The sequence below is a fragment of the Drosophila montana genome, unplaced genomic scaffold (assembly GCF_035044405.1).
Source record: "Drosophila montana isolate Dmon_TW-CO22-7 unplaced genomic scaffold, ASM3504440v1 contig_1083_1, whole genome shotgun sequence".
Lineage (NCBI taxonomy): Eukaryota > Metazoa > Arthropoda > Insecta > Diptera > Drosophilidae > Drosophila > Drosophila montana.
The window spans coordinates 88,740-112,979 of record NW_026996074.1 but is presented as its reverse complement, the minus strand read 5'-3'; the positions used below and the strand labels follow the sequence as shown (position 1 = coordinate 112,979).

General features: G+C 40.5%; 4 protein-coding genes across 5 annotated transcripts; 3 read left to right on the top strand and 1 right to left on the bottom strand.

Moving 5' to 3' along the window:
• Positions 1–281: 281 nt before the first annotated feature.
• On the bottom strand, positions 282–3,304 carry Phyhd1 (Phytanoyl-CoA dioxygenase domain containing 1). Its single transcript, XM_064694073.1, has 3 exons — positions 3,123–3,304; positions 695–1,352; positions 282–637 (listed from the first exon to the last, which is right to left on the bottom strand). The coding sequence occupies exons 1-3, from the start codon at positions 3,144–3,146 to the stop codon at positions 453–455; spliced, it is 867 nt and encodes a 288-aa protein (XP_064550143.1). The 5' UTR covers positions 3,147–3,304; the 3' UTR covers positions 282–452.
• Positions 3,305–9,655: 6,351 nt separating this feature from the next.
• Positions 9,656–19,680, top strand: Skeletor (DM13 and DOMON_DOH domain-containing protein skeletor). Of its 2 annotated transcripts, XM_064691979.1 has the most exons (8): positions 9,656–10,005; positions 12,227–12,730; positions 12,800–13,059; positions 13,888–13,987; positions 15,780–16,565; positions 16,638–16,831; positions 16,900–17,289; positions 17,420–17,553. In XM_064691979.1, exons 1-8 carry the CDS (start codon positions 9,939–9,941, stop codon positions 17,459–17,461), a joined length of 2,343 nt encoding a protein of 780 aa, XP_064548049.1. In that variant the 5' UTR covers positions 9,656–9,938; the 3' UTR covers positions 17,462–17,553. The 2 variants fall into 2 exon arrangements, with proteins under 2 accessions (XP_064548049.1, XP_064547971.1); XM_064691901.1 differs by having other exon boundaries at positions 9,658–10,005; positions 16,900–19,680.
• A 2,224-nt stretch (positions 19,681–21,904) lies between these two features.
• On the top strand, positions 21,905–24,170 carry Nsun5 (Nop2/Sun-like domain containing protein 5). The gene is made up of 4 exons (XM_064700098.1): positions 21,905–22,216; positions 22,285–22,534; positions 23,075–23,572; positions 23,628–24,170. The coding sequence occupies exons 1-4, from the start codon at positions 22,094–22,096 to the stop codon at positions 24,056–24,058; spliced, it is 1,302 nt and encodes a 433-aa protein (XP_064556168.1). The 5' UTR covers positions 21,905–22,093; the 3' UTR covers positions 24,059–24,170.
• On the top strand, positions 22,534–23,047 carry LOC135440781 (uncharacterized). Its single transcript, XM_064700126.1, has one exon. The coding sequence runs from the start codon at positions 22,610–22,612 to the stop codon at positions 22,997–22,999; it is 390 nt and encodes a 129-aa protein (XP_064556196.1). The 5' UTR covers positions 22,534–22,609; the 3' UTR covers positions 23,000–23,047.
• Positions 24,171–24,240: the final 70 nt, after the last annotated feature.

Here is a 24,240-nt window from a genome sequence, read left to right as displayed (position 1 = left end):
ACGAAAAGTATGATTTTAGCTGGAAAATAAGCAGAGCTCAAAACCAAAGCTGCACAACTATCGATGTTGAGATTTTCGATGTTTTTTGCCACCACAATTTTAATAGCCGCAACAACGAAAATGGCTTGGCCTTGTGCTAATTGGAATTTTCTTCGAAAATCTCGTTTTAAAAAAGTGTTGTGTTTGCCCCTTAACCTTAACCCTTATCCACACAAAAATTGTCTATAAATGATAGTATTCGTGACATGACTGCAAATGATTGTGGCAGTTCACTCTCCAGCTTTTTGGTAGTGTTAAATATATATAAGTCTTTATTTATTATAGTTCATAATATTCGACATGTACAACTTAAAACATATGGCGATATCATTTTTTCATTCAAAAACTCACTCTCATTCTTATAAGCAAAAATACAAAAATCAGCAGTGATACGATCCCAGTCCTGTTGCATCCTAAGCCTTGCGCTCGAACAGCAAAGGGAATGGCTTACCCTGCGGTGCCTGCAACCAATTATCTTCTGAATACTTCACATTATTTTCAGTCTCAATTACGTGAAAGGTGTAGGCATGTCGACTCTTTTGGGAGCGATTTGGCTCACTCTTGTGAACCACATTGCCGTGGATGACGATACATGTGCCTGTCAGGGAGTTGCAGGTTAGTGCTATTTGTTAAAAATTGGTTTGATCCTACTCACCCTTGCTCACTTGGAGCGGCGTAAAGCTGGACTGTGGGTAGATGGGTGCTGGGCGATCGTAGACCATTAGCTCAGAAGCATTTGCGTCGGGATTGCGCTGGTAACGACGGTGCACGCCGCTCTTGTGAGAGCCCTTTATGAACTGAAGGCAACCATTTTGCAGGGTGCAGTCTTCTAGCGCAAACCAGAAGCCCACTGCTGAGTTGGGTTCTGTGTGCAGGAACCAGGAGTCCTGATGTGGCGTTACCTCACCGCCTATTCCGGAATTCTTAAAAATATACATGCTCTGGCACACGGCCGGGCGGTTAAAATTCAACTGCCAGCAAATCTCCCGCACGCGATTGCTAAAAGTCAGCGCATTGAAGGTTGGATGCTCCACATGCAGCGCATGACCCACTTTGTTGAGTGCGATCATCGGATCCACAACCAGCTGGCCCTCATCGCCAATGGCGCCCTGCTCAAAGAAGTAACGCACCTTATCGCCGGACTCCAGAAAGTACAGTTCCTTGCTATGCGCATCCTCCGCCTTGATGGTGCTAAAGATTTTCCGGTTCGACTGTGGCGCATCCAGGCAAAGTGCCCGCCCGGCCTGATACAATGTGTCAACCTCATCGGGCTTCAAAAAGTCCTCTATGACTATGTAGCCATTCTCGTTGAACTGCAAGTGGGGAGCAGAGTTGGAACATTAGTTGTTGCTATAAGCACTTGACAGAAGTACACATAAACAGGTGAAGGTCCCAATTGATTCATCAACTTTGCGTTGTTTGACGCTTATCACTGCGCTGTCTGGTCTGCGTCTGGGACCCCCACTCCACAGGCATTATCAGACTGACCGACTATATAATGGGCACACGCGTGAACTAACTAATACGTCTCTCCCTGGGGTTGTCATACTTATCACGCAAGCTCCCAAACCCCCAACCATTTCCTGTGTTGTCCATTGTCAGCGGTGGTATCTGCTAATTAACAAATTCCTCGACATGTTGAAGTGGCCAGTCGATTCGACATGCAAAAAATCAAATTCGTGCCCATTCATTGAAATCACTCAACGTGGAATTGAAAATTCACACATTTTCTGGGTAATGTGGCTTTAGTAAGGCGAAGGGTATCCGCACTTTGTGGTGCAGTTCGTAAAGTATAGCAAACATATAAAAATCTAATTGTTCTTCTTTAGAGCCTGTGTATGCTCTAATATGCTCAAAAATACATACTATATAAAAATTCCCAATATTTTATTGCGTGGCGGTGACTAAAGGGTATACAAATTTCGACATGCCAAAAGTTCAAATCGTTTTTTTTGTGGGCGCTCTCTTAGTTTCATGAAATAAAATAAGTATATTTCAATCGGCTTGAGTAAGAAAATGAAAAGCAAGAGTATAAATAGTCGCAATGACTCAAAGAAACCAACACACCTGCACTGCTCATAGGAGGGGTCAGCCTCCCCGCCTTTTGACGAATGCGCCAACAAATTTACTAAAATAAAACGCCCGTGCAAGTGTGAGGCATTGAAAAGGGAAGGTTGGTGTGAGGTACCCACAGACTAAACCTTTTACGGATCTAATACAGGAGCTCGTGGAAAATCACAGCCTGGGGTCAGATTGGTCAAATTGGACAGCTCGACGACTTTATAATGTAATAACACACTTGTGCAGCTGATTCTGTAATCGGCAGCAGGTTATTTGAGTTTGTGTTTGTGTTTGTGTGATAATAGCATGTGCATTTCAGCTGAGTTGGCAGGGGGTGAGGCGCGTATTATAATACAGCTGAGCAGGCTGAAACATCGTTTGTTGAACTAGAACTTGCATAAGTCCGAGAATATTTCGTAAGGCACTTGCATAAAAGTGTGGCGAGAACGGTTAGAGTTACATTTTATAAACGCTCAATTTTCTATAAATCTGCTCACTTTTAATTAGCATAAATATGTATGAATGCAGATTATTTAGAGCTGGAAAACCAGTTCATCGAGCATCATAATTTTGTGCCATTTGAACAAGTCTGACCATGGCAGGCGCCGAAACCTCGACTGGAACTTGGCTAGCTTCAAGACTCAATCGTTTAGACTTTTTATAAATTAATCCGAAAATATGTGGCTGGCCATCTCAGTTGAACATTTCCTCAATTGGCAGCAAGCAACTGGCCATCTCATGCCTTTGTTCCCAAGCAAGAAAGGAATGCTTTTCCGCAGTTGTCGACGCTTTGGCTGCCAATGTTTATGATGCTGATGAATGTAAATAAACCAATGACACAAAGACGTACATATGTATGTACGCATGAAGAAAATCTGAGGCCGGGTGACTAAGTAAAATCTAAGAGCGTAATCTGATTGCTGCTGTCATTAAGAGCCCAACGCGGCTATCGATATTTGGACCCAAAACATTTTTCTCCCAAAAATAGCAACAAAAGCCGGCATAAAAGAACATAGACATACCTCATCCAAAAGTTTGCCGTGCATTTCAGTTTCACTGTGTATTGCTTGTTGTTTCAATTAATCAATAAATTTGATTTTGTTTCGGTTTTTTCTTTTAAATCTCGAAAAGTTTTACTTCGAAGCGTTTGACGTTCGGACAGCGAACGTTTTGCTCTGTTTCGCGTACGTTTCAAAACTGTTTCGCTTTTTGAAAATAATGAGAAGTGCACAGCTATACCAGGCCGAACCTCGGTCGGGTGTTAAACAGTTCTATACACACATGTGTATTCTTAGCATATGCTCTCGATCGTCGCTCTCTCCCTCTCTTTCTATCTGTTACCAGGGGTCTCCGTCTCTGTTAGCTGTGATGGCAACTTAGCATTTTCTCGCTTAATTTAGCTTTTTTTGTCAGAAGCAATGCTTGATATATGTTTGAGAAAAATATTTATCTTAATACGTACAAATTTAAGTTAAGTCATGACAATATACAATATTATTTTAATTTATTTATCTAATACTATATATATACTTAAGTTAATAAAAATAACTAACTTCACAATAACTTAGGCGATGAATGGGAACGCTACGAGTTTTGTTTTTTCTCCATTTTCTCTATTTTTATACTCCATTGTTATTTGCATATGGCATTCGAAGACAAGTTTAATAAGCGGCTTTACATGCCTTTAAAAAACTCAAATCTTTGCAAATGGACTTTAGAGGGCTTTAATAGTGCCAATCATAAGATGTCAGCACTGATTATCCATTGTCACAGCGCAGCTCTGTTAGAGTGCAGTCTGCTCTGGCTGGGTTACTTGAATTTTCATGATCGCCACTTAAAAGTAGTTACTTGATTATCAAGATATATCATTGAATTATGTTACATTAGTTTAACTTAAGCTAGACATTTCCAAATTTGTCTGGCGAATACCGAAATTTCCTCAATACGCACATTTGCTCTTCACGTGTATACAGCGTGTTCACTGAGGGGTCCGCAAACATAAATACATAAACACATACATATGTACATTTATATGCATTTGTACAAATGTGAGTATGTTTATTGTCTACCTAATGCGCACTGTCTTTTTTTACTATGTGTCGTCATATGGCAGTTAATTGCTGCCTATGCGTGGGTCGTTCGCCGAGAAGCACACGCTGTTGTAACTGCGATTTCCTCATCCAAAATATGTTCCAACGGTGTACAAGAAAAATATGCGAAAACTATTGTTATTCAATAGCGTTATTTATTTGCTTACACTTGCAAAATATACTGGGAAACAAGCGCAACTTCGAATTAGATGTTGGAAGTCAATGGCAAAAGTATACACAAGTCGTGCATTAGTGCGGTTAGTGTAGATTGTACAAATGTCAATATCGAACATCCATGCTCATGGATGGTTGAGTTGAATCTATATTTTTGAAATGTTGTACTTTGTATTAGAATTTGCAATAGGCTATTAACAGATCACACAGCTCAAGTCATCCAAAACTTTAGAGGGGCTGGCCCCACCCAAATGCCATAAAGAGTCGCATTAGAAATGCCTGCAAAAGGCAAATTGTAAATTTATGCGAGGCGGCGAAAACTAATGGCATGTGGCTATTAAGTGGCACTGGGACTTGGCTTGGATAGCATGCACTTACTTATGTTTGTGTGCTGTTAGTATTACAACTAAACAGAAGATTAATTACACGAGCTCTGGCCATAAATAAGGCAAACACGGCACGGCACATAACTGTCCGCGAGTCGAGAGTCAAGAGTCGTAGCATTATTTGCAAATGCATGCTAGTAAAAATTCAAATTAGAAATCATTACGGCCTCCGGGCTGCCAACGTAAACCATTCAATTTAATCAAATGTGCCAGCAGCAGCGGTAGCAGAAGCAACAGCAGCTCCTCAGCATATAGACACATACATACATATTGACCGTGTTAGCTCCCGTGCCCTTGAATTGCAGAAGACGTCGGCTTCACTGCTTGTCGAAGAAGCAGCAGCAACAGCTAAACAATAAAGTCATAAACAATGTGCAGCCGAAAGGTCCCAAGAGGCCAATGGGCGCCCCTCCAACGCGCTTGCGAATACAGCGAATACAGCGACAACAACAATCAACAATCAGATGGCTACCCAAGGTCAGAGAGCTTTGGATTCTTCTTGTCTTGTCTGCAAGAGCTATGTGCACCCAGCTAAGCTCTTTTGTGCCGCTAATTAAGTTAATTAAAAATTGAAGGCACGCGATTTGCTTGAAATCAACAATTTGATAATATTCCAAATGTTGTTTGTTTTTCGGCAAAATCTGAATTTTGTTTTGCTGTCGCTAATGATGATGGCTTCAGCTCCTAGTCTGATTAGAAAATGTTGAGTCATTGCAGTCATAAAATGTATTATGCTGCCTTTCCAATTTGAATACCCTGTACAATAACCACATTGTGTATACAGGCTTATTCGCAATTCTCAAAAAATTCTAACACAACATCTAACCATACAATATTTGGATTTTATTTTTATATCAATGTGTGTTGATTTTTAGCCTTATGAATATGCTATGATATTTTATATTCCAATCTATCAGGTTTTTAGTGTACATTTTCCTTTTATCCACATCATGAATCTTCAAACTGCGACAGTTGCAGTGGGAATTTTCGGAAACCCCCTCTTAGCATGCAGTAACATCATATAAAAAAATAATTAAAATAATAAAAATAATAAAAATAATAATAATAATAATAATAATAATAATAATAATAATAATAATAATAATGATAATAATAATAATAATAATAATAATAATAATAATAATAATAATAATAATAATAATAATAATAATAATAATAATAATAATAATAATAATAATAATAATAATAATAATAATAATAATAATGGGAAGGGCGTTTAAGAAAGAAGAGGCTAATTAAGTGAGCCAGAGCTATGAAGCGGAACACTATTCTTGCTGAAGAAGATCTGAGTTAGGAAATTTTTCCCCAAATTACTTACCCCAATCGGTCATTCAGTAATCACCCTGTTAGTTAGAACAAACAGTTATATATATATATATATATATAGATATATATATATATATAGAGATAAGTATAAGGTAAGTGCCATTCAAATACTTTTTAGTGGGGTACTGTGACACGTCAAAGTTATCTGCGTTTCGTTTTTAAACGATTTTGATTAGTGATATTTTTTTAGACGCGCCTCCCTCCGGATTTGTGCAATTTGCGTGACCTTAGCGCGCTGAATATGTGAGCTGTTTGCCAACCATTGAAAACAGTTTCGAAAGTTTCAATTTTGCTGCAACGTCGTCCCACGCGATCCCAACCTGATATGCATACGCTCTACGAAATGTAAGGTGAGTGCAAAAACCGAGTGAGAGGAAGAAAAACGCTCGCAGTTTAAATACTTGTAACATTATGTATCAGACAGGAAGTGTGCTATTAATCTTTTTTCCAAGGTTTTCATTTCATTTAAATTTAATTCGTTGAAAATTAAAGATAGCCAAAAGATTACTTAAAAGCAACCAAATTTTATCGAATCAATAAAATGTGAATAATTAATCCAAAATATTTTAAAATTTTTGCAACTGCAATTGTCAATATGTTTCCCTTTGATAGTCTGTGTACTACTACTTCTGAGTCGTATTCTAATGTTTCGAATGGTATTTAAAAAAACATTATTTTTTGTAATCTATATTTTGCTCAAGATTATATATTTAAGTTATTGCCAGTCACCGTCAGATATATATGTACATATGGAGAAACATAAAACGTATACCCGTTGCCTGAAGGGTATTGTTATGATCATTATAAAAGTAACACGCCAAAAGCGCAACGTAAATAGAATTGAAATAACAAAGACTAATTACGAAGCGTCTTGGTTGTTTTATCTAAAATCTCATGAACTTGCTTTATTAACGAATCAATTCACTCAAAGAGACCCATTTGCATGCGAAGATACTTGGCCAATAAATCTAATGGCCATTGCATTGTCAACAATGTATATGGATAGATATATATATATATTATATGTGTATATTTGCGAAAGTGCCCTGACCAGGCCTGACAACACCCGGCCCGGTTCGGCTCGGCTCGGGCCGAGCTGACCAGTCGGCAACTGGGCAGCCCAATGTGGTAGCTTTACGTCTTAATTTTGAATGTTAATTGCTGCTGGGGCAGTTAGTTGTTCATCGCTGGCTTGAACTTCAATGTCAGTTTAGAAATTCAAAACTAATTTGTGGCGATTCAAATTATAAATGCGCATGGGTGAAGGCACGCACTGGGATAGTTTGTTTTACTGGCAGATAATAAGAGGCTCTCACGCAATGAAAACCAGTTGGTTGTTCGTCTCCCCTACCACACGTTGATTACGAAAACATTTCATCAAGGAAACATGGCATTATGATCTCTTCAATAAAGCTTAAAGAGAAAGAAGAAAAGTAAGAAATATGTTTTATGAAGACTTTCTACCATTTGTATCAAACATTTGTCCATTCCCTTGTCGGGGGTGTTGAAGCTTTCCAACTTATTATAAATTAAAATAGATTAAACAAGGCAAATTTAAAGCTTATGCACACAATATAGGTACTTGAAATAAACATAAATATATAGAAATGTATTCTTAAGTGGAATTATAGCCATGTCAATCGAAGAGTATCATATTTCCATAAAGCGTATATTTGTTTTCATTGCAGATTCATCATTTTGTAAGACAAAATTTAGTCAAACCCATTCCTCCACCACGAAAACTAAAAGATACAGAAACTTGATCTCGACTTTGATGATCTTTTAGTTTTCTCAAAACATTGAGAATGTTTATTTAAATGCGCAAAATGTGGTGAAATTAAATGCGCAAATAATGGCAATGCATAAAAGCTGGAATGTCATTGTTGGCACATTAGTATAAAGGACTTTAAACAATAGCAAACCAAAAATGAATAGACCATACCTTAGGTAACAACGAGATAAAGTACGCTATTCTAATGTTTGTTCATTGATAAATCAAGAACAAAGGATTGTAACATGGCTTCAAGCATTACTTGCATAGAGATAAGTTGCCGTTTTGAGTTAAGATTGGCTAGAGATTTATGTGATATTCAATATGGAACTGATTGTAACTATAACTTTCATGTTAATTGAATTATGCAAGCGACTTAGCCAACGAGTTACAACCCAAAAATTATAGCTTCAACAGCAAGCTGACCTTTCGCGAACCCTTGCACGAGAAAGTTGTGCAAAGCAGCCGCTGGGCATCCGACAACCACGAGGGGACCACCTCCAGTGAACTTGGAGACGGCAACTCACGAGTTGCCAGCGCTGCTGTCTTTCTCCTCATATATCATCTGAAATTGATAGAGGCGCATTATCTAATATCTAATCCAATAAGTGAACAATAAGCGCAGTGGTAAAAATCCCAAATTGTATCAAATTTAATTGTATATTGTTAGGTTTTTCGATTTTGGATTTTGCATATTTGTACCCGTATATCTGTATGAGCCAATGACACGAAGTTTCTAGGAGAGTTGAGCAATAAATATACAGGTATTGTTATTGTTGCCGCAACATAAAAACTATGTTAAAATTGCGTTTAAGGCGAAACAAGTTCATAGCGCAAATTATTATTTGAATATGCACATAAAAATTGGCAAAAAAAACAAAATGCAAAATTCACAAACGTCACAAGCGAAGATGTGCAAAATTGAGCATGACCCAAAGGTACCGGCCAAGCGCTGTTTGATGTTTTTTAGAGGGGGCTTCGACACTAATAATTATTGGCGACGCTGATGAGACAGAGACCACAATGGCAACAATAACAATAACATCGACAACGACAGCTACAGCGACAACATCATCGCCAACTGCTGCTGCTTCTGTTGCTGCTGCTTCTGCTGCTGCTGGTACCAAAGCAACAACAACTAAGCACTTGTAAGCAAAAATAGCGACAGTGTTAGAGTTCCTAACTAGGGGATACCCTGAAACCAGCGCCGAGCTGGCTACTATATAACATAACAAACATAAAAGAAAATATAAATACACGGTGGCAATGCTTATTCTTCTGTTAGTCATACACTATAGGAAATTCTTTCTTGAATAACATCGGTGCATATCTATACAAAATTTGCTGACCCAAAATAAAGCATCATAATGGGTAAATATACCAAACGTAATATACAACAAATATACATAAATATTAAATTTGGTTTATGTATCTCTCATGCTATTCAAATTATACTTTAAGCTTTAAATCGATATAAGCGATATAATGAAAATTGAGAAAGATATTAGAGAAATATATAGAAATAAATACAAATTAAATTTGAATTTCATTCATCTATAGTTTTGGTTCATTTGCAGAGACGGACGAACATGGCTAGATCGACGCAGCTGGTCGTCCTGATCATGAATAAATCTATATACTTTATGGATTTGCTTCCCTGTGCCTGATACATACATTTTCAAAAAACCATTATACCTCTTTTACTCATTTTCAATGGGTCAGAGTATAACAACAACAAAAACCAGCCCGCTGCTGTTGACGTCGACAGCAACTTCGACGGCGTAACGTCCCAAAGTGTTCAACTCTTCACTAGCAGAGCGCAGACGCAACGTCGTTCAGTGCGGTTTTGGAGTTCGTAGCGTCTGGTCGTAATCGTGAAGCAGTCTAAAAAAGCACCGCTAACAGCAACTCGCCCATAGGCTTGCATGTGTTTGTGTTTGTGTCGGTGTATGTGTGCCCAACTGAAGCAGTGAAAATTTTAAAAATAAAAAACAAAACACAAAATCCTAGCAAAACGTCCACTTTATACACAACGGTCTCCAGCTCCATTTGGAGTTCTAGTTGGCAGCCATGTCAGTAAAGACAGTGAAGGATAAACCGTGGCTGGTGCTTGTTGGCCTATTGGCCGCATTGAGTTGTAAGTAGATTAAGTGTGATTTATGAGTGACAAACGCGTATTGTAATGCAAATTGGGGCTAGCCAAAAAATAAAACTAGATTAGTGCCATGTACAGACGTATGCATGTATGTGTATGTCGTACGCATATATGAATCTTTTACTGGCCAGAGGGCGGCCAGACAATGCGCCGAATGACACGGCGCAAATATATCATCTTTTGTGTGTGAATGCAAAGTAAGCCAAATGAATATTCAACAGCTGCTAGTCGGTATCTGCCCACGTTTTATGATTGGTGTTAACCGTTGAACTGGCCAGCAATTGACTCGTTGGCAGACTGACCAACAGACTGACTGATTGACTGTCGGACTGACTAACTGCATTAGCATTACCTGACGGCTTAGCATAAATTTATGTGTATGCGTTTCCTTGATACAATTCGGAGACCTCCGATCAGGCGATAGCCTCAATGAAAATGCCGTAGTTTTTCATATTTTTTTTCTTCGTTAAATTCATCGTCGGCATTTTCCTCATCATTTGGATTTTTGTATGCAACGTGAAAGTAGGTCTCTAGGTTGAAGATTGCTTGTTGGTTTTCGCGAATACGACTATGCATGTATCTATGTATATGAACTAGCATCACTATATATATACCTATTGATTGGCCAAATGCCGCTGGCCGGGCTGCAAATGATTGGCAATTGCCGCAACCAGTTCCAGTTGGGCTTAGATTTGAGCTTGGGGTTGTTTGCTTAACCGCTTGATCACTTGGCACTCTATAGGCTACCATTGCTTGCCTGCCTAATGGCTCTGTCTAACTCTGGCCTAAGCATCATTAATAAGATTTTGCTGTCGTTTTTATTTAACTATTAATTACACCTTTGACATTTTGCAAGTGCTCGTAGTTCAAGTCGGCTCGAAGGCTAGGTTTGTTTTATAAGCAAAGTATTATATCTAGGCTTGGGCGGTTGAGACTTAAAGGCCCCAGTCTTATGAGACTTAAATTGGCAGATAAACAGGACCATTATTATTATTGAGTATCGTAAGGCAGACACTTTCATTCAATTAAGTGCGAATAGTGCGCCGAAACAGTAGCCGAGATTCTTGTTTTCAGACAGGAAAGACTTGTCGGCGACTTGGAAAATTTGGAGCAGCAACTGCCATGGCCACGAATCGATCGTGGGCACCACAAATACAACAACGCAAAATGTATACCCAAACCCCATAACAAAATCGAGTCGCGTCAAAAACTGCAGGCCATGGAGGCCGCCCATAGTAGTTGGCCTGATAGTGCCAGCAAGACCCAAACGTGTTTATAGCCCCTGCAAGCAATAATAATAATAAAAAATAAAAACTTTATTGAATTTTAGCAACAACAACAACAGCAACTGCTATCGATTTGTTGTCCAAAGTGGTCAAATTGCTTAAATGCCTCCGAGGGTAAAGTTTGAAGTTATATACTCGCGCATACAATTTGCGAATAAGCTACAAAAGATTCACATTACTTATAAATAGAATCTGCCCAAAAATTAAACCAAAATAGGAGACGCAATTCTTTTTGCCTTTGTTTTTGTTTTTTCCACTCAGCACACGGGCCATTAATATCTGTCTCATTGAAACTCTTTGAAATTGCCGTGAATGCATAATTCTGTTGTTCTGTTTTGTTTAAACAAATAACAGAAATAAAAGATCTGTGTTACACGCATCACAAACTCTGCTTAGCCCAAACTCCATTGTTGTTGTTGAACTTTATTTGGCATGAAGCGAAAACTTCCTGTACCCTATCAAGTTTATGACTAACATCATTAGAGCAGCATATACTATATAGTCATCATCATAAAAGCCAACGCATGCAGCCATAAGAAGCCATCAGAACCGAAAACAAACAAAAGTCTGATGTGATGTGGTTTGATCAGTTCTGTTCTCCTCTGCTCTGTTCTGTTCTGTTCTGGCCTGGTCAACATTAATTTGCCAGCCAAGAATATGACGTGCTTATTGCTGTTGTAGAACTCAAAATTGCTGTTAATATGTAAATTTGATGCGAATAATTAAGTGGCTGCTAAGTGTTTGCCAGAGAATTGTCTATTTATTACTTTATTATTTTTTCGCTTTAGTTAGCTCGCGTGAGTCGAGAGCTGATGCCGACTCAAGTTCGTTGCCTAAGTCTTTTGTTTTGGTTTGCCTAACATTCGCGGAATCGCTTTTGTTTTTGTTTTCTCGTTAAAAAAAATAAATATAAACAGCACTGCAGCATTGCTGTGATGCCGCCTACCCATATTACGGCACAAAGATTGGCTCCCTAACACGACTACATCATGGCGTTTCCGGCGACGTGTATGCCGTAGATTCTCGAACCATATTCATCAAGAAGTTCAACTATGATGGCGAAGCGCCCGCCGCTTATTTTTATGTAGGAAACACCGCGCGACCAAGCAACGAGGGTGCCGCTCGCCTAAGAGACGAGCGGGGAGGTACCGCTGCACTGACGCGTCGCTATCGCAACAAGGACATTACCCTGTCATTGCCGGAAGGCAAGACGCTCCGAGACGTCAAGTGGTTTTCGGTGTGGTGCGATGAGTTTGCTGTCAACTTCGGCGATGTCGCCATTCCGAGCACTTTGGATTTTCCACGTCCGCAAAAGATCAGCGCGCTGAGGGGTGTACACGGAGTGTCCTCCGATAACATTGTCATTGTGGATGCACAGACGCTCTTGGTACCCAACTTTAGCTACGACGGTGAGGCGCCAGGTGAGTAATGGTAGCAATAATGGCTTAATAAAGGGCATTGCAGCGATGGAACCTGATTTCAATTTACAGACGCCAAGTTCTGGGTGGGTCGTGGGCAGCGTCCCTCCCCCGAGGGCCTCCGCATACCTGATGAGAACGGAAAAGAGAATCCCCTGCGTCGCTACGATCGAAAGACAATAGTTTTAACACTGCCCGAAGATCTGACCATCTTCGATATAGGACACTTTGGCGTCTGGTGTGAGGCATTCACCGTTGACTTTGGCCACGTGCGCCTGCCGGAGGGTCTCAATGTGCCGCCCTCGCTGAAAATGCTGGGCATCAGTCCTCAGGTAAAGAAGCCGTTAAATCTAATACTAAGCGAGCTGCAGCCCTGATTGCCATAGGCACTTGCCAAGCATTTGATGTGTGCGTGGAATTTATTTAAAATAATATTTGTATTTATTTGTATGCAACATATTTATCAATAGCATTCGAGTTGCTTTTAAATTATTAGACTCTAAGTGTGCATTTTTTTATAAACTATTTGAATCAATTCACGAATTTGATGTATAAAATATATGTGCAGCACATTTTTATATACAATAATCAATTGGCCGTCTTCTGTATTTTGTTGACTTGAAAAACTTTTGCTTTGTCTTTTTGAATTGAGCGCCTATACAAAATGAAATGTGTGCAATATTTTCTTTTGGGTACACCCAACAGTTCCCCCCACCCGCCCTGTCCCTTACCCTACCCACAAAACCAACACACACACAAACATACATATTTTACATATAAATACAATGTACATGCGCCAATCTCCTGAACCATAATAATTTAACCTTTTTTTGCTTCGTGCTTTCCAGAAGCCCCTTACCCACCCAACCACAAACATTTTCATTTTGTATATGCTTCATAAAACGATGTAATCAGAAAAAAAGTGATATTTTTTAAAAAACGAAAAGCAAAATTTTTGAAAACAACAAAAAACAATAAGACTCTATTTCGGACACTAAATTTTGTTTTGGCAAGCGCTGATTATTTACCCATCTCCGAAAACTAATGCTAATCCTAATCCTTATCCTAAACCTAATGCATTTCACACCTGCACACTCATTTCATTATGCTCCAATTCCAATGCCTATCGACAATTCAAAAGCAAAATAATTCTCTTACAGTCCAAGCTCAACTGTGAGGTGCTCTACGATGATCTGGCCTTTGAAGTCCGATGGGCAGTGGCCGGTGAGAGCATCGTTGTACAACTGGTTGCCAAATTGGGTAAGTCGCTAGCGCACAGCCATGCGGAAATACTTGTGATTACCTTTATTTCGAACTTGACACTCTCCCAAATGTGAAATCAATTTAATGACAAGAAAATAGCTTGCCGCAAAATGACAAGCAAATGCTTAGCGCTTCGTGAACTGCTTAAATCAAGGCATTAACAAAGTGACAGATAAATTAAGATTGATTGGCAAACTCGCACTCCGAGGCTCTAATATGTTGTTAAACAAATTTGAGCAAACTCTGTAAAAAGTTGATGTTCCGAATGGTCATGCTAAACAACTTGCTATTCCGACTTATTTTGCTAAATGATTGTAAGTACGTAAAAATATATTCATAGTTAAATAATTTCAAGTACTGTAAACTTAAACATTGATTACCTTTCCCTTAAATTCAAATCGAATTTATTGAAATTACCAATTCACAACACTTTCAATCTACTCACACTATGATACAACGTTTGCGTAACGGATAGATGAAGATCCTATTAAATATGATCATCATCATATCTATATAGCCAAAAACGTCTGTTCGTCTCTCTAATTCAGACGAGTCTCTTAGCTTTAAAATTGTCCCCATAAAAATATCACAATAACAATACAAATGTGTAGCTCGGCCAGATCGAACCACTATATCATATAGCTGACATATCGCTCGGTGACGAGACGAACGGTGAAAACTTAAATTCTTGGGTAAAAAACTTTATAGTTTTTTTAGATTTCTTGACCAAATTCTACTTTCCCAAACGTAACTATGTTCTATATGAGCATAATATTATCAATATCAAACAACTATATAGAAAGAATCTGTCGAAAAATATGTACGGACAATTTTTGAGTTTTCCAATACATTTAGTATTCATATCGCAGCTCGTTATTCCACAAAATCGAATCTAATCGGACTACTGAATCAAGTGGCTACTATAGGAACAATCATGCTTTTAAGCCAGATTTTAGCCGTTCTTTCATTTTTTTTATACATTAAGTAGAATTCTTATTTCTTTTTATGCGAAGCTTGATTAAATATGTACATGCTATGCTTTGAGATATTGTCATTCATACAAAGCAAACCCTTAAAAAAAAACTAATTATTGTGTAACCTAGTGTTATTAGTCTTTTTAATCCACTTAGATATTTATGAAGCTAGTAAGTAGCTTCGAAGTATTGACAGGTCAAAAGGGCAGAAATCAGATTTTGCACCAAGCCCTGAGTGAAGGTCTTGGCTAGGTTAAGAACATTCGAATTCATCCGATTTATGAAGCTTTGACATTTCATCGAGTACAGTTAATAAAGGAGTATCCACACTCAGCAATCGCACTCATCGAAGTCAAAACAACAAAAATCCAGTTAGCAGCCAAATTGACCGATCAGCGGCAGCATAGTTAGTAGAATAACAAGTTGCAAAATATGACGACTGGTTTATTGCGCAACCAACGCATGGAGCACGGGGCAATTAATGGCCATGTCGAATGGATGCTGCCGTTGCCGTTGGCGCGCATCTGCATTCAGCATTCTGCACACACAATCTTGGAGCATGACCATCTACGAGTGTAATTTTTTTTAGTGGCACGCGTTGAATGCTACTGGTCTTGAGTCTTGCGTGTGGCAGTTTGGAACCGCTAAGAATGCCAGCGAGAATTTTCACCTGGAATCTAGCAACCGGTTGGCTAAGCACCCATTTAGGAGCATGTTGTCCGGCCTCCAGAAATGGGGCGAGCAACTTTCGTTGATTGCGATCCCAATAGCTTTGAATTTCTGAGAATGCAACTCCCCTTTTTGATTCTCCACAGAACCCAACAATTATATGTCCTTTGGCATCTCACCGAACAAGAACATAAGCCAAATGATTGGAGCCGATGCCGCTGTAGCCTGGGTGGATTCCGAGACAGGTAATGGCTTTGCCCAGGATTATTTCCTAGATGGCAAGGCTCAGTGTTCAGGTGGTCGTGGCGCGTGCCCGGACGTCAAGATACAACAAAACACCAACTCCATACGACTGCTCAATGCGGCAATGGTAAATGGCTACTCAATCGTCACTTATCAACGCTCGCTGGCCTCCACTGATAGTTTGGATTTGCCCATCTCAGTGAGCGATGCAGAGTCTGTTGTCTGGGCGATTGGACCCTTGAATGACTACAGGGAGGTTTCCTTCCACACCTATTATAATAAGCATTTGCATCAGATAGAGTTTGGTCGCCAGCCCAAATGGAATTGCCCCTTACCAGAAGGAGCCAAACCAGGCAGCAGCTCAGACGAGCAGGAGGAAGAAGTTACTCAAATTAGCTCTACTGGCGGTGCGGGATATCCGCCTGCAGGTCGTCCCAACATTGAGCCCGATGAGGAGTTTTATGAGAACCGCGCTCAGGCCTTACAACGTACCACACCTGCACACGCTCCACAAAGACACCAGGAGACGGCTGTGTTAACGCAAAGTCGTCCCGTACCAACACCTAGGCCGGTCAACAGCAATGGCGCCTGGGATATTCCGGCTATACAATGCCATGAGCCCGAAGATGGTGTCTTCTATGCTCAAATGGGCCCGACAGGAGGAAAGCATGGCTATCCTGCCATTACCGGTGAGTGTCCCTGAAGACATATTTTCTTCTTATATATCATTTTATTGCATATATATCTTTCTTCTTTTATAGGCCACGTGGGCTGGGGCATATCCTGGTACATTAATGGTTTGCTAATTCCCGAGATTCATGTGGTGAGAGGCAAGACTTACACTTTTGTTGTGGAGGGTGGCAACAATCCGGACATACCCGCCAAGTATCACCCATTCTATATTAGTGATGATCCTGTCGGAGGCTATGAGCACAAGCGTGAGGAGGAAAAGAAGGTAAAACATTGAAGGACATATATAATTTGAGATGTACTTCATACAATATATACTTTTCATGTGATCAGGCCGTACGCATCTTCGCTGGTGTTCATCGCTCCAGGTCCGGCCAGGTTACGCCTACTGGCGTGGGACGTTTATGTAACTGGACGCCAGATGTGGACGGACCTCCAGCAGATGATTATCAATCTTTCGGTGCGTACCAGCGTACATTGACACTCAAGTGCGATGTCGGCGAACCGGGAGTGATCAGCTGGAAGCCGGATAGGAATACGCCAGACACCGTTTTCTATCACTGCTTCACGCATCGTTATCTGGGGTGGAAGATACACGTGCACGACTCGTGTGATAGCACTGGTGATGGTATTGGCGCTGCCTCAGAGCGGCACGAGTTACGCGAGCCGGCACCCGTCCGGGAAGACTATGCCGCCGAGTCATCTATTCGCCACGAAACCAAGGTCAGCCCCAACGATAATTTTTTATTGAAGCACCAAACCGATTTGATTAAGAATCACAATATGAATGGAACACCGCCTAAACTGAGTTTTGAAATAACGAAATCTTCGGAAATAACCAAACTGATTTCAGATGGCATCCGCGCTGCTGAGGCTCTCGAGGAGAGCCTACTAAGGAACCAGTCGATCGTCGCCGCACCACCGACACACTTTAGAGATAACAGCAACAACGGCAACATTAACGACAATATTGGCTCTAGAATACCATCAAAACCATTGCTGGTGCAAGCCAGACCCGAGATTTTGCATGGCGAAACTCATTCATTGAAATCATCCGCCTCTACTTCATCAGTTCATTCGAAACTGCCCATTTTCGCTGCACCGCAATCACCGCCTGTCATTGTTAACTCTCATTTGCAACAGCGTTTACAATATCCGCATCTGCACCATGCACACTTCCCATTCCATCCCCCGCATCATTATCATTCTCACACTGCACTGCAACATCACAATCTTACTAGTAATCTTCCAGCGCTGGCGCAAAAAACAATTAGCCTATCCGAATATCTTCGTCCACCGCAAAATGCTCCGCTTTTTCATCCTGTCAAGTTACCCGGACGTCGACCGTATCCCGGCCCTATCAAGAAGGTACCTGCCTCCAGGCCAGTATTGCCACAACAGCATCCTCCACCCGGAGGAATACTCCCACAGTCCTCGTTGATTGTTAATCACTATCGAAAGCCCGTGCCCAGTCTGCTAAAACCCTTTCTTAAGGAAAAGCTGTTTCCCATACAGCCGTTAGCCGCTTCGGTATTGTTATTAGGTCAACCTACCGAACTTGGCGGTATTGGACAAAGAAAGACCGATGCAGCAGACCGTGTCAAAATTAAGTCGAAACCCGTTATTCCGCTACCTGTACCGTATGTGGACCTGGAACCTCAAGCATCACTTAAAAGCACATCCTATTTTCATACAAATACCAAAGCCGACCAAAAGCCAGTTCAGACCACCTCAACTACCACGATTACACCAATTATCAAACGTCCATTGCCAGACGAGCCATCACCACAACAAATTGCCAGCATGCGCCCGGCAATTAATCAAGGGTTTAAGCCTGATTCCGTTGTTGTTGAGAGTGGCTTCCGTCCCATTGTGCGCAACGATGGTAACGGCGTACAGCTGCCGCCAGAGCTGATAGAACAGGTGGCTCATAGACGCGAGGATCCTGGAACCGAAATTGATGAAGTCATGGAAACAGATACACTTTTCCTTACCGCACAGCAAGGCAGCGAGACCCAGAGCTTTGAGCCCATGTTCATACCGTCCCCGTTGGACAGCACCAATGCGACTATGCTAGCATTAAAAACGGCGCAAGAGGTCGACCCAGTTGCGTCCGAATCGTCGCTGAGATTGCCCTCAGCGGCAATAAAACATGCACTGCCAGCGGCGTCTCAACTAAGGAAGCCTTCTCTGGAGGAATTATTTTTTGCTGGCGAGGAAGACGAGCCAAAAAGCGAAGCAGAAGGACCGGAAGAACGGCTTTCTGCAACAATTCAGCCATCTGTAATTGAGCCAGAACAAAGCTCTTCTGAAATAATAGTCGCACACGGGAAAGATCCAAATTATGACGACGTGGCCAACCTTTTCGACACATCGGAGGAAGAGGTTCATCTGGATACCATAGCTGACGACATACCGATGGAATCTGACGATAAAGAAGCGCAAGCTGCCGAACGTGTTGATACGTACTACTTGCCACCAGATAATCGGAAAATTCCACATGCCAGCATCCCAAGCGGTGCCGTTTACACCTTTGACGGCAAATCTGTGGTGGATAGCACGCTAGTGCTGCCACCGAAACTGGATGCACGCGACAGTGGAAACTCGCGTCACACACATTTTGGGCTTACCCCTTTAGAAAAGCTAATACGAACCACTCCACAGTTTGGTGCCTATCGCGGTGAGCTCCCAGAGGATTTCCTTTCCACCACTCAGCCAGGTGTGCAACCAGTGACGGATTATTTGAATCTGGTGCCTTTAAGTAGCAGCAACGTGACGTCCCCATCAGGCACCGCCAGCACTTTTCATTCGCATTCATCGTCATTACTAACATCGTCATCGCGACCCATTTCAACAAAGTTGCACTTGCTCAAGCCCGATTACAGCGATAATAGCACGTAGGAAATTGACAACACAGGCGCGCAATAGTTTAATTCATTGATAAGATAAGCATTTACCAATTGAATTTGTACTCATAACAATATACCATAAAACTCCCGTATTAGCTGTAGTCACCTCTTTTGTGTTTAAATATAATGAAGCTCTTAATTTTAACCAAAATCATGAATTTTTACACAATTAGCTAAGCTACAACATACATATGTTTAAATGCATTTTAGTCGTTGTCTATGAAATAAAACATATACATATATTAAAATATACTTTTAAATTTTGCTCGCATCTACGGCTAATAAATAAAAGGCCTTAAATATACCGCAGTTACTGGGGTTATATTTAAATACAACTATGTTCATATGTGTTTGTAGTAGCACTAACCAAATAACATATAGACTGGTCAAAACGTATATTTGGTGGTGACAATCGTTTTTTTTGCGGCTGGTCCAAAGTCGCCTTCGTTTTTGTTCGGGTTCGAGACATGCCCACATGCTCTCACAGCAAGAGAGTAAGAATACACATGGCTCCCACTACAGGAAACTGCTTTGGCTTACTCTCAGTGCTCTTTCAATTTGTCTATGTACCGTTTAAATGTTTGTGTGTGTATGTGTCCGCACAAGCAAAAATGCCCACAAATTCAATTTTTCTCAACAGTCGGTGGCATATCTTCCTTTTTGAGGGGACGAGTAATATGAAATAATGAAAGGGTTTGCCAAGTCGATGCGAAATCCTTTCATTTTAGCTCGTTCTTGTTCGAAAGGGTACCTAAGCGTTGGCATGTGTGCATTTAAAAGTTTTTGGACTTGCTATTCACGCATACTTGCGTATTTTGTATATGAATAGAAGGATTTATGCGCATGTGTGGCTGTTGGTCCCTGCCTGCCTGTCCGATGCAAATTTGACAATATTTTTGGATATCTGAATTTCGAGCTCTACACACACACACAGAGACACAAATGTGTGTGAATGGGCGATCATGGGCGCAAAATTCAAAATATCATTATTGGCCCGCGTTTGACGCGCGCCCTTCTTTTTATGATTTAGGGTTTGAATTGATGAATGAATGTTGACCCCTTGTTACCTGCAGCAGCCCGTTGGGCCGAAAGGATAAACTTTTGGCAAGCACCTGCACCTGCATATGAAGGTGAAGTGACTGATCACTTAACTAATTTTATGACAATCGGATATTTGTGCAAAAATAAAATCTTTAAAATATTCAAATATACCAAATACAAAAAAAGCGATTATATATTATAATTTTATTGTCTTAAAATATTTAGCTTTTTCATAAATGATTTTGATCTGATTTTCTTTCATCAATTCCAACCCTAAATCATAAAAAGTAGGGCGCGCGTCAAACGCGGTCCAATAATGATATTTTGAATTTTGCGCCCATGATCAGCCCATTTACACACATTTGTGTCTCTGTGTGTGTGTGTAGAGCTCGAAATTCAGATATCCAAAAATATTTGATAAATTTGCATCGGAAAGCCAGGCAGGGACCAACAGGCACACATGCGCATAAATGCTTCTATTCATATACAAAATACGCAAGTATGCGTGAATAGCAAGTCCAAAAACTTTTAAATGCACACATGCCAACGCTTAAGTACCCTTTCGAACAAGAACGAGCTAAAATTAGAACGAGCAAACCCTTTCATTGTTTCATATTACTCGTCTCTCAAAAAGGAAGATATGCCACCGACTTTTGAGAAAAATTGAATTTGTGGGCATTTTTGCTTGTGCGGACACATACACACACAAACATTTAAACGGTACATAGACAAATTGAAAGAGCACTGAGAGTAAGCCAAAGCAGTTTCCTGTTGTGGGAGCGAGTTAAAAGACAGCGTTGCCGTTCCACGACACAGGCCATATGTATTCTTACTCTCTTGCTGTGAGAGCATGCGGGCATGTCTCGAACCCGAACAAAAACGAAGGCGACTTTGGACCAGCCGCAAAAAAAACGATTGTCACCAACAAATATACGGTTTGACCAGTCTATATGTTATTTGGTTAGTGATAGTAGTCTGCTTTTGCTTAATCCACGGCAAACGCATGTTGACGATTTGCCCTTTACACTATCAGATATCATTTACGTAAGTATCCTTTACATTTTAATCTTATTATTTCCCGGACCAAGTAAGCATTACTGTTAATCAATTGATTACAAAAATGCTTTTTATTTTCTCATCAAATTTTGCATTGCTTTAATTTATTTGATGCGTTATTTATCGAAAATGAACTATGTTAAGTGGTCCGCAGTAACCGCAGCATATCTGTTACGACTCTGTTATTGAATATAATTTAAAGCGGTTTGTGCACCACTAATATTTACTTTTATCCGGGTTTGCTTTTTGCTTTCAAAACTAGCAACATTTAAAAAAAATAAACTTGTGGCTGTACATTTATTTATTATTTTTGACATATTTGATTTGGAAGCAACTAATAAAAGTCGTAATACCAAATGTTAGCAGACAAATTTCGCGCTGTTCTAGAGTTTAACAGTGACAGAATGTATCATGTATATCGAACTAAATGAACGAATGGGCAAATTCATTGGTTCAATTTAATATATCGTTCAAAAGAACTTATTCCGAATGATTCGATTTCAATTTACACGTGATACATCATGAGCCAATTTACACATTCAATAAAAGTGCCCACCCAATATAAAGCAACAGCCAAAATATTGAAAGCGGCTATCGAAAAACAAAAATCAATAAAATCCCTTATATTTGAGGAAAAGCATGCGGTAAGTAGTTTAAAACAAACCCAGATCTACAAGCAGCTAATGAGAAATACTGTGTATTTTTTTAACAGCGCGTACGAAGCTTGCAGGCGGTTCTTAAACATTACAGTGACAACAGAGGAGCTGTTGACAACGCCATCGAGGAGACTGGGTTACTGAAAGATAATCCAAATTTAGACTCAGCATTAGCCAAAGTGCTTGTCACGGAACTGATTTTCGGACGCGGAGAACTTAACGGGGAAAGCAGACCGGTGCAAACAGTGCGCTTGTATAAGGAGCGATTGCAACAGGCAGTAAGCAGTGTGGAATACCAGAAGAAAGGCAGGTGCTCTTACATAGACGTATCTGTACTTCAACCAGTATTAGTGGCAGTCATCTGCTAATTATCAAAAGACAATGACCAAAAAGTCGAAAAAGCCATCTCCACTGGCTGTGGCACCAATAAAGTCGAGCGTGCAACTAATAAAATCGGAAGATGTAACTGAGGAAATTAATTCAGCACAACCTGACGAACAATCGGTGGATAAGAGCTTAGAGGTTTTTCTCTGGCTAATGGCCTACAGCGTGCTAATGTTTACGCTGCCTTTTTTAGGCTTTTATGGTGTGCGCACCTGGCTAGATGAATCATTTCCCGAACTGAGCACATTTCAAGTGAATTGCTACTCTGTGCTGACAGCTGTTCTGGTTGTCAATGCCATTGTTGCTATGTATGTGCTAAAGGCGGTCCGTGAAAAGGATCCACCTGCGTTGGCAAGTGAAGACCAGGAAGATAAGAAGGAACAGTAGTTTAGTTAAAGATCAGCCGTAATAAAAACAAGCTGTAACACTTTTAAATGCTTTTATTTTTACTCAAATACACAGAGCCCAATCCACGCTATGTACGCATCAATACCAATCTGCTCAGTATCGCCGATGCCCTGGATTATTTATATGGCGAGGAGTGGCGTCGCAAACAGCTGGCAGCAGACGCCACATACGCTGACTTTTTGGTTGCCATACGCACATTGGAAGAGGATGAGTTCTTAATAGACATTCATGTGGAAGGGGTGTTAATATTCCATTCGAAGTGGAGTCACTATTGGGCCTCGCACGACTATGTCCGCAGCAAAAAGTTCATATTGCAAAACAAGGCCACCTGTTTGGCTGCTGAACTACTAGCACCACCGGTTGGGTCAACTGTATTGGATATGTGTGCAGCTCCAGGCATGAAAACTTTGCATCTTTGCAATGTAATGCAGAACCAAGGCCGCATATATGCCGTAGAACAATCCAAGGAGCGCTACAAGGCTTTATGCGACATCACCAACGAGGCAGGCTGTCAAATAGTCACGCCCATACTGGGCGATGCTCTTACCATGGGTGAGTAACAAAAATTAAACAACGGTGTTTTTAGTTGACAAAGTTTTCACCATAGATTCTACAAAATGTCCAGACGTCGAGTACGTTTTAGTAGACCCTAGTTGCTCCGGTAATGGAATGCAAAGCCGCATCAGCGTGTCTGATGAACAGAAGGACGACAAGCGTCTATATAAACTGGCTGGGCTGCAAATCAAGATTTTGTCCCATGCCATGAGCGCTTTTCCAAACGTTAAACGCATTGTCTATTGCACATGCTCCCTTTGGAAGGAGGAGAATGAACAAGTGGTTCAGCGCTGCCTCCAGCTAAATCCTTTATTCAAGCTGCTCAGTTGCAAGAAGGCACTGAGAAATAAGTGGCAAAACGTGGGCGACAAGGAGTACGTCAAAATCGGAAAAAATTGTTTATATTGTCTGCCGGATCATGACCTTACCGATGGCATCTTTTTGGCGCTCTTCGAAAAACGCCAAGAAAACGACTGCGAATAGTCTTAATGAAAATATACGGATATAGGTTAACAAATTACTTTATTTGACATTTCGCCATTAAATTCAACTTCAATTTACATGAACATTTTTTGCTTAATGCGAACATTTTAAATATCCTTTGCATTTTTATAAAAAAAATAATAATATTCTTATGTGTATACATATATCATGATTGATACGTT

What these genes read in the sequence shown, in the direction of transcription:
- Phyhd1 (XM_064694073.1), bottom strand. Translation starts at nt 3,146, where the DNA reads ATGCACGGCAAACTTTTGGATGAG. An exon ending in ACGGCAAACTTTTGGATGAG is followed by an intron (nt 1,353 to 3,122) that starts GTATGTCTATGT and finishes CCCCACTTGCAG; the next exon opens with TTCAACGAGAATGGCTACAT. An exon ending in GCCGCTCCAAGTGAGCAAGG is followed by an intron (nt 638 to 694) that starts GTGAGTAGGATC and finishes ACTCCCTGACAG; the next exon opens with GCACATGTATCGTCATCCAC.
- Skeletor (XM_064691901.1), top strand. Translation starts at nt 9,939, where the DNA reads ATGTCAGTAAAGACAGTGAAGGATAAACCGTGGCTGGTGCTTGTTGGC. An exon ending in CCTATTGGCCGCATTGAGTT is followed by an intron (nt 10,006 to 12,226) that starts GTAAGTAGATTA and finishes AAATATAAACAG; the next exon opens with CACTGCAGCATTGCTGTGAT. An exon ending in AGCGTGAGGAGGAAAAGAAG is followed by an intron (nt 16,832 to 16,899) that starts GTAAAACATTGA and finishes TCATGTGATCAG; the next exon opens with GCCGTACGCATCTTCGCTGG.
- Nsun5 (XM_064700098.1), top strand. Translation starts at nt 22,094, where the DNA reads ATGAGCCAATTTACACATTCAATAAAAGTGCCCACCCAATATAAAGCA. An exon ending in TATTTGAGGAAAAGCATGCG is followed by an intron (nt 22,217 to 22,284) that starts GTAAGTAGTTTA and finishes TTTTTTTAACAG; the next exon opens with CGCGTACGAAGCTTGCAGGC. An exon ending in GGGCGATGCTCTTACCATGG is followed by an intron (nt 23,573 to 23,627) that starts GTGAGTAACAAA and finishes TTTTCACCATAG; the next exon opens with ATTCTACAAAATGTCCAGAC.
- LOC135440781 (XM_064700126.1), top strand. Translation starts at nt 22,610, where the DNA reads ATGACCAAAAAGTCGAAAAAGCCATCTCCACTGGCTGTGGCACCAATA.